This window comes from Carettochelys insculpta, chromosome 6 (genome assembly GCF_033958435.1).
Source record: "Carettochelys insculpta isolate YL-2023 chromosome 6, ASM3395843v1, whole genome shotgun sequence".
In the NCBI taxonomy this organism is placed as follows: Eukaryota; Metazoa; Chordata; order Testudines; family Carettochelyidae; genus Carettochelys; species Carettochelys insculpta.
Window position 1 is genome coordinate 56,986,306 of NC_134142.1, and position 20,659 is coordinate 57,006,964.

A 20,659-nucleotide genomic window follows, 5' to 3' on the forward strand; every position below is an offset into this window, starting at 1 on the left:
TGGAAAAATTTACAGTTTAATATAAAGATAGATTTGTTACAGTTCAACTCTTAGTGCCAGATTTTTCAAAGCATCAGAACCTTTATGAGCACATGGAAGTCTGATATTGCACGAACAAGGGGTCAGGTGGAAAGAAAGCACTATTCTTACCATCTAAGGTAATATAGAAAAATCTGAGGTTCTGTCGATAGAAGATGGAATGGAATAATATTTTTGAACTTATACAAGAGCTGCAGGCTTAAAAAATCAAAGAGATGGAAGAAAGGAGATTTAATACATGGGATTTTTAATTGATAGATACAGGATATCTGTATATTTTAAAATGCATAAGACTTAAGTGCAATATCCAGAAACTTGCCAGTATTTTTAAATAGTACAAAACAGATTAAAAGATTCAGTGACAAATATATTGTCTAGAGGATACAAATAATCACAGAAGTGCACTAGAAGTGCACTGTGGTAACAATGATGTTGGAAAAATATCTCTTACATGTGTGCTCCTACACCTATGATTTCTGGAATTATGATCGGTTGGTTGCCTTTTAGGACTTAGATATGTTTGAGTACAGGACAACCATAGGATGAGTTTGCTTTCATAATTCCTGGTTCTAAATTTGTTTTAAAGGATATAGCTTCATTGTAGAGTTAGTCCGTGCAGGCTCTTGTCTTCTTTCCCAGCTGAGTTCAACGTGCAAAATACGGTGACAAGAGTTTATTGATGTTTTCTGTTCAGGCTTGCTGGCTTGTTTGGGGCAGGAAGTTAAAGCCTGTGTACTGTCTTCATGCTGGCTGGTAAAGCATCCAGTTTGCTGTGAGGACATAGGCTAAAGCATATGTGTGCTGGTAGTCCTTCAGTGCCTTCTCCCAAATTCCCCTGTGTGCTCAGACAGCAAATAAATTGTCCCATCACTTACTGGGAAAGAAACATAGAATGACACAGCCTGTAGAAACACAAAGAACAATAAGGTATGCCCCTGGAAACTCTAATGATACACATGGTTGAGCTCATCTCTAGTGAGGACACACTAACTTCTATATGGCTTTGTAGTGTGGCTCCTTATGCCTTCACTATGTTGGTCAGGGTGGTGTTGCAGTTTAGGTGTACCCAAAAAGTTACTACTTCTTAAGTTAAGGTTACTTGGCTAATAGAGTTGACTCTGGATGGAAGTGTGTATCATATTATTTTAAACCAGACTTGGGCAGTCCCTGGGTCACGGCTTGCTTGGATCTAGCCCATAAGGCTTAGGGCTCCCTTCTCCAGCATCCAAGCTGCTGCGGGGTGGGAGATATGGAGCCCTGTGCCTTGTGGGCCAGAGTCAGGCAAACCAGGGCCAGATCCTGTCTCCGCCAGGCAGAGCAAGTGGGCTAGAAGTGACTCTCTGCACTGCTGCCACTCCCTCTCCACCTCCTTTGGCTGGGGGACTGACGGTGGCAAGAAGCAGAAGTTACAGAAAAGCCTTGGAGAGGGTTTTCTGTTGTCACTCTGTCCAGAATTGCAGTCAGTAAGAACAGCTAGGGCCAGTGCCTGGAAGCAGCGGAGGACACAAAGCCATGTGTGCCCCCTGGGAGCTGCGACAAGTAAGTGACCCCCCCCCCCCCGCATTGCCCAGACTCTGCACTCCCTCCTGCTCATACACCCTCCACCCCAGCCTGCTCCCAGTCAGACTGCCTTCCCTACCTCCAGCCTGCTCCTGAACCCTGCCTCCTGCTCAGACCCCTTCCCCAGTCCTCTCCTGAACCCTTCTTGCCACCCAGACCCCACAGCACAAGCCTAATTCCAGACAGCCTTCCCCCACACTGAGCCATTCATGTTTGGCACCACCCCAGAGCCTGGGGGCGGTGGGGTACAAAGTCTACTAGCCCTAGCTGCCCTATGCTCTAGGACTAGTGTGCCAGGGGAATGGAGGACAGTGTTATCTTTGATTTTCAGTTGGGGATCACGTGGATAAGGTGTTCCTCCCCCCCTCACTTGTGTGGCCCTTAACTGATATTTTTATTTTCTTGTGGGTCAGTGGCCCCCAGGCCTCGTTGCAGCCCAAAAAAGGCTCCCCACCCCATTTTAAATTCCCGGAAACATGGCACAGAAGTTACTGAAATTTTCAGAGCTCGTCAGTTTCATCTCCCAGTCAATACAAGGTTGTTCCCTGTAGTACCTCATCTAGTTTGTGTCTAGTTTTTTTTATAAACATATGGGCATCTCACTTTGAGGACACTTTTTTCCCCCCTGTTGTCTAAATTGTCTATTACTTAGTTTCATTGCATGTGGTATAGCCTACCTTTGTATGTATGATATAAATACTGGGAAGGTTATATTTCTCCGTCCTTCCTTGGCATTGCTGAACCATGTGCATTTTATCACTTCTTTATCTTTCCTTGTGATTGTTTCCCCAACCTATGCATTTTGGTTCTGTTTTCTAGATTCCTCATTAGGTCATAATCTTTCTGCTAATGGTGCACAGAGTTGAATTGAGCATTCTAGTTGTTCCTGTCCTATATTGAGCAAATATAACTTACTGTGCTTCTTATTCCTTCTTCCAATTGATCCTTTCAGTTCACCAACTCTGCCACTATGTTTACTATTTATTAACATTAGTTAATGGCCTTTCAGCCATTTTTCAAACCCCATAGTAGTATTTATTTAAGGCAATTTGTTGCTTTTGAGGCAGATGTCATATGATATACAAATAGTTTACTAAAATAGGGGCAAACCTCTGGTTATGGCTAATGGATGCACAGCTGATATTAATGTATGAATAGATGGGTTTGAAATTCTCCTGATTTGATTGTGGCATGGATATACCCAGAGTGGTACCCTGGTTAAGCTGGACAAACCTGAAGTTGGCTGTAAATTATGCAATTGGCTGATGCCCTCAAGGAGCCAGTATAGTAAGATGTGGCTCAGTGAGGTGTAAAGAAGCCTCACTTTTCTCACCTTTTTTTCGACATAATCTCAGTGTGACTGGGAATGGGGTGGCAGAGGAGATTCTATACCATTAAAGCAGGAATGGGAAAACTTTTTACCATGAGGTCCACACTGGGTTCCAAAATTGTGTGGAGGGCCAGGTAGGGGAGACTCTTTTATACAAATGCCTGAGTGATTACATGCAGATAATTTCAGACTGGGGATAATGGCATCGTTTCTTAATCTCATGAGCTGCTGTAATTATCCTTCATGGTATGTAAAATTCCATCCGCTATAGCTTTAATTTAACTTGTTTGGCCAATAATCATCTTCTGTTCTGTTTTAAAAAAAATGAAGACAGTCCCTTCTCCAACCATTCCAAGTTCACACCCTAAATTTGCCGTTGATTATACTGTTCAGATGCATAGTATCTTGCATAAAGAATCAATCAGCCTCAAAGTCACATAGAAATTATATGGGCAGTAACTGAAATGTTTGAAGAACTGCGTATAAAGACAACTGAATGAAGAGGGAGCTCATATCAAGGTGGTATAGGACAGTTTGCTATGATGAAAGGGATGGTACAGATAAAGCAGGTAGTTGGAAGGTAGAGAAAAGCATAGAGCATACAAGGGGAAATGGGAAACTAAAGGCAGCAATTGTAAGTGAGGTAGTGCTGGTCAGACCTCTGAAGAATGTAGAATTGGATACTGAAGGAAACTAGCTACTACTTTTAATACTAGCACTCTAGCTTCATATATAAGGCGGTTGTTTACAAAATATTTCACTTAGCAATTGCTGATGGGTCAGCTGGTACTGGAACTCCTTGTTTCCAGCTGGTATGTTGCATTAGTTAGCTTTAAAAAAATATTTCACTCGTACTCTTTTTCATTGAGTAATTGTTGAAGATGCCACAGGGTGATTGTGAATGGGGAAGCTGGCGGGGGAGATAATGGGGGGCACGTAATTGCATTTGACAGCTCATGTGATACCTGCTGTGAAAATATTTGAGAAATCCTCTTTTAAAAGATGCTTGTAAGGTAAAAGATCTTAGTCTAAGTTTTATATGAAGATAATGCATATCTCATAGTAGGACCAATTTTTGGTGAAAACTTGTGCTGAAGTACATTTGGGATAGTGAATTGTTTTCTGAGATGGATCCGTGTGTATGCTTTGTTTCAGATCAAAGACATTCTTTCCAAAGTAAAAAATACCCATGTGGGGAAACCACTGCTTACAAAATCTTTGAATTCAGATCAAATGGTAAAACCTCTCTCCATTTTATTTTCTTTGTTTCATGTAGTGGGCAAAATTAATGCTGGTGACCTTTGTTTTTTGGGTTTTTCATAACTCCTATTTTGAAGAAGGTTAAACATTCACTAACGTACTAAATTTGATTTAATGATACAATTTATGACATCCTTTTCAAATACTTCATATCCTAGTTATAGGTTGATTTCAATATATAGAGATATACAAAAAGAAGTTGTAGAAGTTACTCACTTATCTTGTAGCAGTTGGTCACTGTCTAATTTTTAAGGGATTTTTTTTCCATTATGGTCATCTGTTGACATTTTCATTGGTGAGGCAGGTTACCTTGTGGGGCTTTGTGCGTTTTAATGGAATCAAATATTTGTCCTGTTTATTGCAATGCCATAGGAAAGATTGGAAAAAATTAATGATGCCCTCTGTAGTGAATATGAGTGTCGTCGTCGGATGTTAACGAAGCGTCTAGATGTGACAGTACAATCCTTTGGATGGTCTGATAGAGCAAAGGTAAACATGACGTATTGTTTGCTTCCTGGAGGTTGTGGTAGTCTGTAACACTTCTCCAAGCTATTTTACTGAAGACTTTTGGTTAAAACCCCTTAGGCCGACCCTCAGGCCTATCTTGAAAATACAGCCAAGTAGGCATCGAAGGGGGAAAGCAAACCTGCCTGAGTAGGGCTGATTACCTCAGATCTATCACTGCCTGAGGGGGAAGCTTTAATGCTGGTGAGAGAAAAGAGGTGCCTTATAACAGGGTGACAGGACCTGGGGCACTCTTCCCTCAGGTGCTGGGCCCAGAGCAAACTCAACCCCTTCCATAGGTGCTGTCCCTCCTCTGCTCCACTCCGACCCTGCTCTCTTATCCCATCCCAACCATCTGGGCTGTGTGTTACCTGGGGTAGGGCACCGCAGTGGAGGGCAGCAGCAGGGAGTTGGCCCCCTACCACTCACTGTGCAGCTGATGTCAGTGGCAGCCTGCTGTCTTCTGCCATGTTGCACCCTAGTGGCTTGCTGATTCCTACCATGGGCAGCAGGGAACAGAGGCCGCTTCCCACTGCCGTAGAGAAGTGGGTTTCAGCAGGCTGTAAGGGTGTGTTGTGGTGTAGCACAGCAGGCTAATGCTCATGGCCCCCATGCGGTGAATGCGGAGTGGGTGGGGCCTCAAGAGAGGCAAACCCCTGCTGCTGCCACCACCACCATGCCCCTTGCCCCAGGTAATCCTCACTTATCCTGTCCATAGGGCAGCTGCTGTGGGGACCCCAAAAAGCATAGGGCCTGAGGCAGCTTCTTCAGTTCATCCTCTGCTTACCATAGTTGTTACCTTGTTTTTGAAAAGGCTGCCTGCAACTATATACTAAGAACATTGCACCATGAAGGGGTACAGTTCAAGACCCCCACAGGTGTCTGTCTGTCTTTGGGCATCAGCCATCTCTCTCGCACTCTGTGGCTCCCTGCAGCAAATCCAGAGATCCTGTTTTGGGCTCATGTATGCTGTGGCTTCCTCTGAAGAACTGTGTGTACCTTGGGGTTAGACACATTAAAGGAGTCGCTCACAAGGGTCTGGTTGTAGAATGGGGCGTATACTAGACCAGTGTTTCTTAAAACAAAAAAGCAGTCCTGTAGCACTTTAAAGACTCACAAAATAATTTATTAGGTGCTGAGCTTTTGTGGGACAGACCCACTTCTTCAGAGATCAGATCTCTATCTAGATCTCTGAAGAAGTGAGTCTGTCCCACGAAAGCTCATTCCCTAATACATTATTATGTTAGTCTTTAAAGTGCTACATGACTGCTTTTTTGTTTCGATAGAATACAGACTAACGTGGCTATCTCAGTTAGTGTTTCTTCAACTTTTTGAGACCATGAAACGTTAAACAGTAGTATTTTTTATGCAAAACACCTATGAAAATGTTCTTAAAAAAATTGTTGTCTGACCAAAAAATCCGAAACAGGAACATATACAGCAAAAAACAAAATTAAGTAATTTAATCAGGTGTCATAGCAATGATGAAGTAACATAATAATCTGGTTTTAAAAACAAAAATATATATACCATCAGTGTATGATATCAAAAAAGTGTCAGACGGTCTCGGCACGCCAGTGAGTTGTTCACAGAACACCAGTGTTCTGCGGAACATTTTTTAAGAAACACTGGATAAAATCATGTCAATTTGTGACAGGTTATACTAGGCTTCATTATTAACTACACATCAGCATTACCTTTTTTGTGTGTGTGTACAGCAGTTGGTTGTTGAAAGCAAAAGCCAACAGGCATTTATAAAAGTGGCTGGCACTGCTTTTACTAGTTTGAATGTCTAAACTTTTTGCTGTGTGTAAATGCACACTAATTGTATGTCAAACAGCACACTCAGAACAATTGATTTTTTTTTTTTTAAACAATAAATACTTTTTTGACTTTTAGGTTAAAACAGATGAAATAGCAAGAATTTATCAGCCCAAACGTTACGCACTATCTCCTAAATCAACCATTACACTTGCCCACTTACTTGCTGCTCGTGAAGACTTGTCAAAGATCATTAGGACAAGCAGCGGATCTACTCGAGAAAAGACAGCCTGTGCCATCAATAAGGTATACTTTTATTTCTCTTGTAGACTTCACAGCTATTGAAAGTAAGCCAGTAGTACAGAGTGAGCCTCTCTGATCTGGCATCCTCAGAACCTGACTGGTGCCAGGCAAGAGGATTTGCTGGACCACAGGAGATCATATTGTATTGCACACTTCCCGACACTTCCACTGATTAATGGGCTCTTAGGAGACATTTCTCTTTGGTGGCCTGTAGAGTACACACACTATACCTTGTCACATATGGGTATAAATAACTGTGTGGATGGTGACGTATTGCTTAGGTAAGTGAAGACTATCCTGAACCACATGAGTATGTGCCCAGGTACGAACCCTTTAGGGCACTCTAATCACCTGTACAGTGCTTTCCCACTGCTTCCCTGCTGCAGGATCCTTTCTCTGCCATGGTGAAAGACTCCAACAGCAAGGAATGGCTCTGGCAGTTCCTCATTGAAGAGCTTTTCTGCTCTGCCTTTCCCCTACCTGAGCTTTCATTGTTATAGGTTGCTACACACTGCAGAGTGAACACAACCTGCTTTTCATTCTGGTACATAAAAGGGTGATTTAGAATCTCTCACCTCTTTCAGTGGTATTCCTTTGTTATGCTTCAGGCGGCAAGTCCAGTTTTGTCAGTCCTTGGGAATGACAAATGAATGACTGTTCTTCTGGAAAACTCTCTGGTTCAGTGCCTCCCAAAGCATCAACACATGACCCATGATTCCATTTTCTCTGAGCAGATCACATGTGCATCTTGGAGTGAGCTTGAATATAAGAATAAACTCTACTTCAGGATCTCTTATTTCAAAGGGGAGTGTGTCCTTTCAGGTTAAAGCTAGAAAATAGGCATTGTCATCCCTGCTGATATGAATAAGAGTCTTTTGCTTCAGCTTCCAGAAGAATGCTCTAATAATTACAAACTCATGTAGTTAAATTGGAGTGGTGAATTACCGAACAAGATTGAGAGGATTTATAATCTATCTCAAAAATCTTGCTCTGGTATAAAACTGAAAATCAGACTATCACCTTCTCAGTGGTTGATTCAGCCAGTGCTAACCTTATGAATTGGACATCTGTTCAAAGGCAACCTTTTACTGATAGAGCTAGCTAAGCCTCTACTCCTACTTAGTTAGGCAGGGTTGGCAGGCTCCCTATCAAAGGACAACCGACTGACCCGAAGGGAAGAAGGTCGGTCTTATGAATGAGTGCTAGGTCTCAGGAGGTTTGGGTTCAGTTCCTGGAGACCTTGGACTAATCACATAATTCTCTATGTCTGGGTTTCCTTTCTGTAAAATTGGGGGTATACTTTACCTTTTTATTATAAAGATAACTTGTTTATAAATGCTGTGGTGCTAGGTAGAGATCACAAAAATGCCTAGTCTATACAGAAGACCATTATTTCTAGGTCAGATGGTAGTGTCCTCATCTTTTCTCTCTACCGCTTTTAAAAGACCTGAATAAGGATTGGTAGTACACCTGGACCCACAGATACTCGACAGTGTAGATGCTTAATAGGAGCAACTTGTTGATATTGGGGGAAGCATTAACAACCTTCTCACTTTGAGGGAAAAAATAAATATACTTGGAATATGCAAAAGTTTGGTTTAGTTTTGCTTTATAGATACAAGAATTTGAAAAATCAAAACAGCAAACAAATTTTCTAATTCTGTAATATTGCTGGGATAGTCTGGCTATAGAACTGAAGAATATGCTCTCCAAAAGCATTTGTACTGGGGTTAAATGGATGTAGAACATCTTATCCTCAGATGAAGTGCTCTTTCACAAAAGTATCTCTATTTAACCTTCTAGAAACATATGGGGGAGTCCTGTGGAAAGTGAATCTTAGGATGGACACATTAGGTGTTACTTCATTCTTCTCCATTAAAGAAGCATTATTGGTGGCTAACACCTGAGCAATGGAAGTCTTGGCAACTGTTTATGTGCATTGAAGGTACAGTTCTGTGGAGTCATAGTACTGTACTTTCATTGCTAATAAAAGGTATTCTTGGAAATAGCTTTAATCCCAAAAGTTCTCTTCCACTGAGTGGAGAGCATTCTTTACCAATTCTTCACAAAATCAAAACGCGCCCCCTCCCCCCCATATCGACATTGATATACAGTAGGGTCCCCACATTCACAAACTTGAGGTTTGTGATTTCAGTTATTCATGAGCAGCTGCTTCTCCGGGGCAGGGAGCACCAGCAGCTGCTGCTTCCTCTGGGGCAGGGAGCACCGGCAGCTGCCATGTTCACGAAGTTCAACATTTGCGAGGGTTCTCAACATGGAACCCTTGCAACTGTTGAGACCCTACTGTATGCTAAATATCTGCAGGGTGCTCAAAACTTGTAAGATCACAGTCCTATACAAGTCTCATGTTCTGTAACAGAACACCCATGAGGTAAAAAATTATCTACTTAGTAGTTAAAATTTTGCCTCAAGAAGGCTTGTGAAACTTCAGCTTTGAAGTCTAGATGAAAGTAAAATCAGTAAAGTAGTATCCACTTCATGAGCAGAGAATTCCTTTACATCATATGAAAAAAATCTGCAAGACAAAAACTTGTCCATGTCTCAAGAGACTTGACAAATTAGCCATCTAAACATTGGCAAATATCTCCTTTAGAAACCTCAGTTCATTTTCTGAATACAGCCTGTAATTAGATAGCATTCAAATACTGCTCTTGAAGTTTCACTCGGGATGGGGTGGGGGGCTCGGGCTGGGGCTGGGGGAGGGAATCCACAGAAGGGTTGGTGAGCATGCTATGAAAGCAAGAGTAAAAGGTGGTACTTGAGGATGATCTTGTCAGTAGCCCTATATATTTCTGCTTATGGGTAATGCACTGATCAGTACAGCCCAGTTGTGGAGTTTTGTCCAAGGAGTTTCTGTTGAACTACTCATGTACACCATCCCTTCCTCCCCTCAGTGTTTGCTAATAGTCTCAGGAAAGGGACAAGAAAAGGGCCTGTGTTCTTTGTTTTGTTTCTTCCAACCTCAGCACCAGATGGAAGTGAACAGTTTGTTCCTGAGATCCAGGATTGTCTCCTACTATGATGTATAAAGGTTTAGTCTATGAGATTAGATGTTTAGTTTTCTGTAGTTTTAATATAGCTGTGTAGCAAGTCCCGTGACGCCCAGCCCCTGGGTCTAGGGCGGGCGGCAACAAAGGAGGGGGTTAGGGCACCAGCCCACACTCAGTTCGGGCAGTCACCGCTACCCCTGTACAGGCCCCAGCCCTCCATCCAGGGCAGGGCAGCAGTTCACAAGAGTTATATAGTTCCGGGCCCAGCCCCCAGTCCAGGGCGGGGCAGCAGTTCCCAAGAGTTATATAGCTCTGGGCCCAGCCCTCAATCCAGGGCGGGGCAGCAGTTCACAAGGATAAACACCGGCCCAGGCCTCAGTTTGGGGCGGGGCAGCAACACAAGGGAAAACACCAGCCCAGCCCTCAGTTTGGGGCGGGGCAGCAACACAAGGGACTACAGACAGGCTCAGCGGGGGCTGGCCCTGTCAGGGAGGGGGGTAGGGGGTCGCAGGCCCTCCCACTCCACTGCGACCCGGCCCGGGGCCCTGGGGTCGCTCACATGCAACCCCGGCAGTGGGGATCCAGACCGCAACACACTGCCATTGGTTCCTGAGCGATGTTCCCCGGGCCACTTCCTACCTCACCCTCTGTTGGCGGCAGGTCCCAGTCCATCTGGTCGAGGGGTCCGCCTAAGTCGGTCTCCTCTGGGTCATCCACCTGTGGGGGCTCCGGCCAATCGTCCATGACCACGTCGTTAGGGTAGTCAGGCGGTGGCAATACAGGAGATGCAGGTCGGTCCTGGGTCTGAGTGGTGTAGGGATCCGCCGGGGCTCGGGGGCAGCCTGCTCCCGGGGCTTTTTCCACGGCAGGGGGTCTCCACCGGCGGGAAGGTCCTGGTAGGTCCGGGAAGTCCGGGTAGTCTCCTTGGGGCATACGGACCCAGGGTTGCGTGGAGCCTCTGGGGGCCTGCTCCTCCGGCCTGGCCGGGCGGCCGCAGGCCCTCTCCCTTTGGCCTCGGGGAGCTCGTGCAGGCACGTCCTCCCTGCCCGGAGGCCCAGCACTGAATGGCTCCCGAGTCCCGCCTCTGGCTCTTCTAGCCCTCGGCCCCGCCCTCTGAGGGGCGGGCCTCTGGTCTCCTGACTCCGGCCCCGCCCACCAGGGCCTCTGCATAACTTCCCCGGCCTCCGGGTCTGCAGGAGGCCATACTGACCCACTACAAGCTGGCTAGTGTGTTTTGTAACTTACAGTATGAAACACTGGATCTGGTAGTTTAAGAACTACTTTGAGAAGTAAGATGGATTTTTACAATCTTAAAACAGTTTGCCTGTCTCCTGCTTCCTGCCAAGCTATCTCTAAGAGGGCAGATAAACTGTACCAGCTTCTACATGAGGTTATTTTCATATTCACCTTGTGTTACATCACTGGCTTGCAAGACGAACGTGCAAATCATTGTTGCAAGCACTGTTATGCATTTGCACCAAAACTTGTGTGAAGTATGCCAAGTAAGATGTCTATGAAAAGTTGATTTGTTGATTTCATATTATTATTCATATGTATGTATCAATTTTTATTTGAAGTTGAGAGTATTGGCTATGTATGTATATTTCAAATGTTTGCTGCTGGGAGATATCGGCAGGAGGCTTGGCCAGCCTATTGTGTGATGACTATTAGTCAAGTGAAAAGCAGTGTTTAACTGATATTGCTTCTTTGGTGGAGCCAGTCCACATCTGATGAGATTTTCTGTGAACGTTCAGACTAGCATGGGAGCAATGACTGATGCCTACAAAGCGCTGAGTCACGCATGGAGAGGTGATTTTCTCATGTGACAAATAACAAGCTATCCTGTGGTACCTTAGAGGCTAATATGTATTAGGTCATGAGCTTTTGTGGATAAAATCCACTTCCTCAGATGAATGGAGTGGAAAACCAGAATCATATGAGAACAATGGGAGTCCTTCTACATAGGCAGGGTTATAGAAAGGGCCCTAGGAGTGCCTCAATTAATCAATCCAACTACTCATCTATGAAGCAAGTTTGCTGCGAACTGAAGCTGAGGATGTATTCCAGAGACTTAATTCAAGACAGCATTTGTTCTCTCTCTACTTTAAGTCTGCATGAAGAAGTTTTCAATAGGTGTATGTATTCAGTTCCTTTAACAGTTTTAACTCCTACCCTTTCTCTCTTTACGAATCAACCTTTAGATTGTAGATTGTAAAGGATTGGCTAGCAGTGTGCTCTTCTGGGTAAAATCTGAGTTACAGAGTGACCTGGAATGTGTCTGGTCCTCGTGATCAGAGGAACCTGTTTTTATTTGGTGGAATTGGTTTGCATGACTGTCCTTTGTATCGAAATGGTACTGGTGATATGAGAGAACTGGAGTGTCGTACAAGCAATCCCTTTAAACTTCTTGTTAGCTGGTGTGGGAAACAGAAGTGCTTTTAGTGACTCTCTGGGTGTGTCTGATAGTGAAGGACTCCCAGGCGCTGGCTGTAAGAAGCCCTGTATCTAAGCAATTTGCCCTGACTTGACCCTTTCAACAGAGCCCCAGAAGACCACCTGTATTACACCCTGCTCCAGATTTGTTGGTGGTTTCTGCAGTAAGTGACAGATTTAGAATGGACAAGCTTATTCTGCGCCCTTTGACAGAGAAGGGAAAATACCGTATGCCATGGGAGAAAAGGTTTCTCCTTTTTGCCAGGTGGTATTGGGGTTAACAATTGCCAGGCAGTAATGTTCATGACGCATTTAATCTGAGGGAGAAAAAATGGCTATTGAATATATGGATATTGATGATTTATGAGTTGATCAAAGATAATTTGCTAAAACTGTCCTGACAGAGGGTCAGAATGTGGAAAAATGTGCTCTGAGCCTCTTTTACTGCTTCTAATTCAGTGGTCAGGGCCATAGTATCTGCTGTTACCTTAAAATGGAATTCATGATGAATTCTTCATGAATCAAGAATGCTAGCTTTAAAGTTGAAAACTTTCCTTTTTTGAGAGTAGTAATCTTTTTAGTAACAAAATGCTTAAACTCTTGGAATTGTTAAGAGATCTGGTCTATTGCTCAGTCCACACTTGGCTTGTATTCTATTGCTAGAAGGAGGCCCTTCTACTCTTCGTGTTACTAGAGACAATTTTTATCTGCCATCCTCTTTATACTTTTTGGCTCAATGACAACACCAGCAGCCTACTACTTCCATTAATTCTTTATAGAAATAGTAGTGTTTTAGGTCAAGACAAAACTGAAGTTCTCTGCTTCGTCCTCTTCTTTACTGAATACTTGGCAACAGATTTGATGTGAGATTTATGAGTTTTTGGACTAATTGCCATTATGCCTCACAACCCTTTTGGAGACAGGCTAACCCATTTTGTCAGCTGCTTATATCCTACATTGAATCCTGGAAATAACAGAAAAGGGGGATACAATACAAACTACTGTCTCCTTTCCATTCTCTGCACCCTTCCCTTTTCACAGAACCATCTTTTGTACTTGTTCTTCTGTTGGATGTTGAAAATATTGTTTGTAGAGTTGTACAGGAAGTTCCAATACATATATGGTATTAAAGATTTTAATTAAGATGTGTTTCTGAAAAAAAAAATGGAGTGGGTAGTTCTCTTCCAATTTTAGTAAGAAAATTGAATAAGCTCATCTGGAAGTTTCTGTTTCAACTGATTATCCTAGCTTCCATCATTTCCATACTCTTCAGCATGGATTGGGTTGCAGTTCTTGAGCTGAAGAATATGTTTCTACTCAACCAAGTTGTCAGAAGTATTTCAGTTTTGTGTTGGGACAGATATATTTTCAGTACAAAGTTCTCCCACTTGGCCTTTCTGCAGCTCCCAAGAGTTTTTCCTGAAGTAGCCTTCTGTGATAGCAGCACATCTCAAAAACAAGGTATTTTTGTTTGCCCATGTTTAGATTACTGTTTGCTGAAGTCAGCTTTGCACATGGATTTACTGAGTCACACTCAGTGCAGAACTTTCCTTTTTACAGATTTGAGTTTGCTACTCAGTGTCAGGCAGTTAGATTTCATAGTACAACTCATTCTTTTATCGTACGTGTTCTGTTCTGAAGAGAGACTTCTGAAGAGAATGGTCTCAATATAGAGCTTCAGTTTCTTCATACCCAGATGATGTCGTTCTTTTTAGATTTCCTTGACTTCATGGTATCAGCAACTCATGTCACCACTATGCTTCTGTGAGAATAGTTTTGTTTACAGGCTGAATTTGGATAATTTAAATGTTAGTATGTCACAGGACATTCTAGATCTCTTGATGTGGTGGACATAGCATTCCAGTATTCTGAAGGAGATTTTGCTCAGTTCTTGGTCACCGTCATTCCCGATAGCCTCCAATACATTACGTGATAAAGCTCATCTAGACGCTGGTAGTTTGGGATCATTGAATTTTCCTAGAAAAGGAACTACTGATAAGCATTTTAGAGTTGTCAAAACAAAAAGCAGTCAAGTAGCACTTTAAAGACTAGCAACATAGTTTATTAGGTGAGCTTTCGTGGGACAGACCCACTTCTTCAGACCATAGCCAGACCAGAACAGACTCAATATTTAAGATACATTGATGACATCTTTATGATTTGGACCCATGGTACAGAGGCTGTAGAAGAATTCCACAGAGACTTTAACAATCTACACCCCACCATCAACTTATGCCTCGATTACAACATGCAAGAGATACATTTCCTGGACACTAGAGTACTAATCAAGGATGGCCTGATCAGTGCCACACGGTACCGAAAACCTACTGATCGCTATACTTATCTACACCCTTCTAGTTTCCATCCTGCACATGTGACTAGATCCATTGTTTACAGTCAAGCTCTTAGGTACAATCGCATTTGCTCTGATCCAACTGACAGAGACCAAAAACTACAAGAACTTTACCAAATATTCATAAACGTGAATTGCCCACCAGAAGAAGTAAAAAAACAAATCGACAGGGCCAGACGCATACCCAGAAACCAGCTACTCCAAGATCGGCCCAAAAAAGCCAAGAACAGAACACCACTGGTCATCACCTACAGTCCCCAACTCAGACCACTGCAATGAATTGTTAAAGACCTACAACCTATTCTTAATCAGGATGCTACACTCCAGAAGGCCCTGGGTGACATGCCTGTTCTCTCCTACAGACAGCCTCCCAACCTCATGAGGATCCTCACTAACAGCCACAGTCTATACCCCAGGAACACCAGTCCTGGAACCTTTCCCTGCAACAAAGCCCGCTGCCAGCTTTGTCCACATATCTTCTCTGGAAATACCATCACTGGACCTAACCAGGTTACTCACAGAATCACGGGCACTTTCTCATGCTCCTCTACTAACATCATATATGCCATCATGTGCCAACAATGCCCAGATGCTTTGTATATTGGACAGACTTCTAACTCCCTTAGACAAAGGGTCAACGGGCACAAAACAGACATCAAAACACTCCAGCTCCACAAACCAGTTAGTCAACATTTTAATGGAATGGGGCATTCTGTCAATGACCTCAAGGTATGTGTGTTACTGAAGAAAAATTATCGCACCGTTTTAGAAAGAGAAGTGGACGAGCTGACATTTATATTCAAATTCGGCACATCAACACATGGTTTAAATCGTGATGGGAACTTTGAGTCACTATAGGGGCTCGTCTGCATACTTGGCTCAATCTAATTCTTGATCTTCCCCCCCATCCCTCCACTCTCTGATTTGCTCACCTTGATTATCTTTTTCTGATTTGTCCTCCTTGCTTACTGTTTTCGGTTTTCTGTGTCTTAAATATTGAGTCTGTTCTGGTCTGGCTATGGTCTGAAGAAGTGGGTCTGTCCCACGAAAGCTCACCTAATAAACTATTTTGCTAGTCTTTAAAGTGCTACTTGACTGCTTTTTGTTTTGATAATGTATAGACTAGCACGGCTTACTCTGTTACTATTCAACATTTTAGAGTTGTGTTATTCACCTGGCTCTCAGATGATGTATTCTGTACATGAAGAGTAAAGTGTTTATAGATGACACAACAGGTGTGTGTTACATTAAGCAAGGACGTCTTCATTTGGCCTCTGTTGTATGCTGAGGCAATCAGTTGATGAGATTGGTGCATATTGCACTATGTTTGCCTGATGGCCCTGTGTTTAGAAAGGGACAGCAATGTGATCAATTATGTAGATACATCTCTTAGATGTGCGTGTGTTCATTAAAGGATCTAATGCTACAAGATGATTCCACAGTTGCGGCTAACCTGTCACAGGCCAGTTTGCAAATAGGTTCAGCAAGTAGTGTTCTCTTTTTGCCCAAGAGCAGGAAAGAACAACGGGCCTACATCACGTTTTCCTAATGCACTGTGGAAAGTGGCTTCTGTGTACTCTTTCCCCATCTCCTTCTCCTTCTACCACCTTTCCGTTAATTCAAAAAGTGATGAAGAACATAAAACAGGACACGACAAGGTTAGTTTAGATCATGTGGCTTGGCAAGGACAGCAGTGGTAAATGGATATAGACTTACTTCAGCTATCAGGAGAAGTGTACTGACTGCTTCCCTTGCCTTCATACCTATTGGTGCAATACTATGGCAAAATTCTTCATCTGATGGCATAGCTTATTGGGCTCTGACCTAGTGTTAGAATAATCCTATTCAGTAATGGTTCAGACTTGTTTACCTCTAGATCAGTGGTTCTCAGATTGTGGGTTTTGACCCCATTTTAGAAGGTTACCAAAGGCTAGTGTTATACTTCCCAGGACTTGGCACTAAAGTCTAAGCCCCAGTATGTGGGGCCAAACCTGAGAGATTCAGAACAAGTTTGGTTTCCTTAGTTCTAGAAAGAAAATGTTGCCACTTCAGTGCAATGCAGCGTAACATGGAATTGCAGTTACAGTTTCTGTTCTTTGTGTTTTGGAATGTGTGATGTATCTAAAGCCACAAAGGTAATCTGATTCCTCTCTGAATCCGCTTGGTGGCTCTGTCAGCTTATTTTGTCTTTATTGTCGGTAGATCAGCTATGCTTGTAAAGCTGTCTTTTGAAACCTTGTCAAGATTCTTTATCTGTTACTATTGTTTCTTACTGCTGCAACATCAGCAAAGAGGGTGATTGAATTACAGGCATTGATGGCAGACCTTCCATTTACCATTTTTGGTAGGGATCAGCTGTTCCTTAGACCTGACTTAAGATTTTTGTAAAAAATGATGTTTGAATTACACATCAGGCAGTGTACCAGCTATTTTTTCCCACATAGCCACATGCAGCTTCCCATTTAAAATTACCTTCTCATTTTTTCTGACTCTGTTTTTTTCCCACCATTTTTTGTAACATCTAATTCTCCTTTGAGAGATGTCCCTCGGGGTTCTCCACTTCAGGTCAAAGGGTGTGCCTGTGCCTTTAGTTGAAGATTTTGATAGCAGTGCTTGTACGATCCATGCAGCCTCACAAGTGGTCAGTAACTGAATAGCATGTGGATGGCCTGGGCTCCTCATTTCATTCTGTGCAGAGCCATATGCAATGCCTTCTTCCATTTCTTCCCCTCATCAAAGATCGCAAGATCAGAGTAATGACTAACAATATCTCAGGCATGTTTGACGTTGACAGACAAGAGGGAACCGGCCCCTCTCCCTATGCAGTGAGGCCATCCAGCTGTGGAGCTGATGCCTCGAACATAACATTCACATTTCTGCTTCATAGCTACGTAGCACTTTCAACACCCCACAGAGGAGCTCAGTCTATCTTTCCTCCTGCAGCACAGGTAGGAACTTGATCACATCATCCTGCAGCTCCTCCTTTAATGAGGAACTAACATGATCAAAACCAGCCCAGAGAGTTCTTCTACACCACAAGATGCACACAGTGCACACTACTTACTTGCAGAAATGGAAGACATTCTCTTCTTGATGTGCTGCCAAATACACCTCTCCAGTTTCCACTGATTTTTAAGCTTACGTGCTGAAACTTAAATCATCAAGCCTTTATACTAGCTCAGTCAAAGTCCACCTTGCCAGTATAAACACATTTCATCTGAAGGTTGATAACGCTGTGGTCTTTGCCTGCCTGGTCACCAAAAGGTTCTTGAAGGGCATCCAATTGTTATATCCAGACATAAGACCAACTGCCCACCCCTTGGACTTATATCTGGTACTCAATACCCTAATTCACAAACCCTTTCAACCATTGGCCACTTGCTCATTTGTCTGTCTATCCATGAAAACAGCCTTCTTAGTGGCAGTTACCTCTTCTAGAAGATTAGGAGAACTTGAAGCATTTATGGCTGAATTGTCATATACTACATTCTTTTGTGGTGGTCGTACTCCGTACACATTCCAAATTTCTGACCGAGGTGCATTCCTTCTTTCAGCTAGAAGAGCCAGCTCACTTACAAACATTATTCCCTAAACTACCAGCTAATGTATTTGAAACAGCAGTGCAAACTCTTGATGTATGGAGAGCGCTATCCTTTTTGGGTTTATCCAGACCCCTAAACTTTACTGGTCAATGATCACAGGGCAAAGCTGTCTCCGCTCAGAGACACTGCAAATGGATCATTGATGTTGGAGACTGGACTTGCTTTCATTGGCAACAGAGGTGTATGCAGTCAATCAGAGCACACTCTGCAAGATCTGTATCCACCTCTGCTGCCCTCCTCTGTAATGTCCCTCTTTTCAACACATCAGGCAGCTACCTGGCCATCAAACCATGCATTCACCAAACATTGCACTCTCATGCAAAGCCCATCATCTGCACCAGACTGGGAAGAGCTGTCTTGTCAACGGTCTTTCCTGATCCAAAGCACCAACCATTGTGACAAAGTCCTGAGGTATTCTTTGTGGGTCCTGCGCTTTGTGGCAGTTAGAGATGCCTCAGAGGCTCGCTGTTTCCCTTTTTGCTCTATCTCCCAGTTTTCCCAGGGGCTGGGGTGGGCAGCCTATTGAGCCCTTATCATCAGCACAGTCATAAATGTGGGGAGGTCCCCTGTGGATGTTGGGTCTCCTCCTGCCCCTTCTAAACTGCCCCAGACAGTGTGGGGCAGCTGTGGGGAACCTGGTCCCCTCCCACTCAATCTGTGTTCTGGTCCAGGGACCGGAGGTAGCTGCTGTTGGAGGGGCTGTCTCCCTCAGCCCAAAGTGCACCAGCCTGCTCCCTGGGCCACTTCCCCAGACACTTCCCTCGGTACCTTTTACTGGCTGCTGCCCTTCCCTCTTGCAGGCTCTCTGCAGTTCTTTCCTCCTTCCTGGTCTGTCCCCTTTCTTCTTCCACTGCCTTACCTGAGGGGAAACCTTATAAAAAGGTTCCACAGGTCTTAATTGGCTGCAGGTGCTTGATTAGCCCCTGGTGCTGGATTACCCTACTGCTGCAGCCTGATCCTTGACAAACCTCAGTCCTGGGGAAACATAAAGGCACTGACCCAACTGCTCACATGCTTGCCCTCCCCAAGGTCACTATAGCATGCTGCAGGCTATGATCCCCCACACCTCCTAAGAGATACTGTTTCCAGTTACCAGGAGTGAAGCATCCACAGGGATCTCTCTCGAAGAAGAAGAAGAGGAAGTTACTTAACATGTGCAGTAACTGACATTCTTCAAGATGAATGTCCCTATGGGTGCTCCACCTTCCTCCCCTCTACTGTGGAATCTGCTCTGCGTTCTGACATCAAGAAAAAACTGAGGAGTCCATGCTGTGCACACACTAAGCATTGACAACTCACAAGGCAGCTGTCAAAATCTCCGATCAAAGGCACTTTGACCTGCCGCGAAACACCCACACGGACACTCATCTTAAAGAGTGTCCTTTATTGGACATGGTGAGCAATCTGACCTTTTGCTGCCTAATTAGCAACCAGATCGTCTGGAGAATATTACTTTTCACTGTGTTGGTTGCTGGTAGCTCATTGGTTTGTATAAGTACTGGCAGGTGTTTTAACAGCATAAAGCCCCAATGCCGTAATGGGGTTTATAGTGCACTTCCAAATTTTAGTTCAACATAGTAGCCAGTATGCTCAGATGAATTATTAAATCTTGGTATTTTATTTACAGCATTGGGCCCCAATAATAACTTGGTTAACTTCACATTAGTTTGAGGTTAAGCATATTCATAAGTTCCTTTAGGAGGAAGGCCTTAGCTTCTAAACATAAGGTTTTTGTAATTCCTTCCATCACAGCAATATTGGGTGTGCCATAGCAGTTAAGGATTTAAAAGGGTTCTCATTATGGTCCAATGTTCTGAGATTTATAGTTCATTGATAAATTTAAAACTTTACCTATAGTAGTAATGCCATAAAATTCGGTGTGATAACTGCATATGAGTGATGGAACTCAATGACTGAAAACAGTATTTCTAATTTGTTATATTTTTTCATAATTATTCATATGAAGTTGAAACAGATTATTTCTTAACCACCTATATACAAACTTACGAACCTTTTGAGAAGGAATATATAGTCACCACTACAATTCCCATACTTTGTAAATTATTTTAGGGATAAGTTGGAATCTTGCTGGGATTGCCATTTGATGTTAATTGCAGTGATGAGCAGAGCAAAAAAATCAGTCAGTTAGGGTTCGGAAAGTTGAAACACAAGGGATGGGCCGCAGATGGAGTAAGGTAGTTGCTGGGTACAACAGCCAGTTGAAAGAGGTGGGCATTACAAGCTGGACACAGTTAAACTTAAGGAAGGATTGACTTTGGAAAAGACTTGGGACGTGGGTGATTTGTTTAGATCATTAAATCTGTGTGGGTCAAAAGAGCAAGAAACTGGGAAGCAGCAGAAGAGGGGCACATTAAAAGAGTGAGCTGTAGATGTTGGATGTGGGTCAGGTAATATCCTGAAAAATAATGAGAGAGTGAGACCCAAAGATTGTATGTCAAACGAGACCAATATGTCCGTTTGGCATCAGAGTGATCCCAGAACA

At 43.4% G+C, this 20,659-nt stretch overlaps 1 protein-coding gene across 1 annotated transcript in view; it reads left to right on the forward strand.

The window, feature by feature from the left end:
- Window positions 1-20,659, forward strand: part of FAM98B (family with sequence similarity 98 member B) — a 35,434-nt gene that overhangs the window by 10,561 nt on the left and 4,214 nt on the right. Inside the window, exons 5-7 of the mRNA XM_074996948.1 lie at window positions 4,085-4,165; window positions 4,562-4,678; window positions 6,593-6,760. Of these exons, the coding sequence (XP_074853049.1) occupies window positions 4,085-4,165; window positions 4,562-4,678; window positions 6,593-6,760 (366 nt within the window). The remainder of the gene's footprint in view (window positions 1-4,084; window positions 4,166-4,561; window positions 4,679-6,592; window positions 6,761-20,659) is intronic.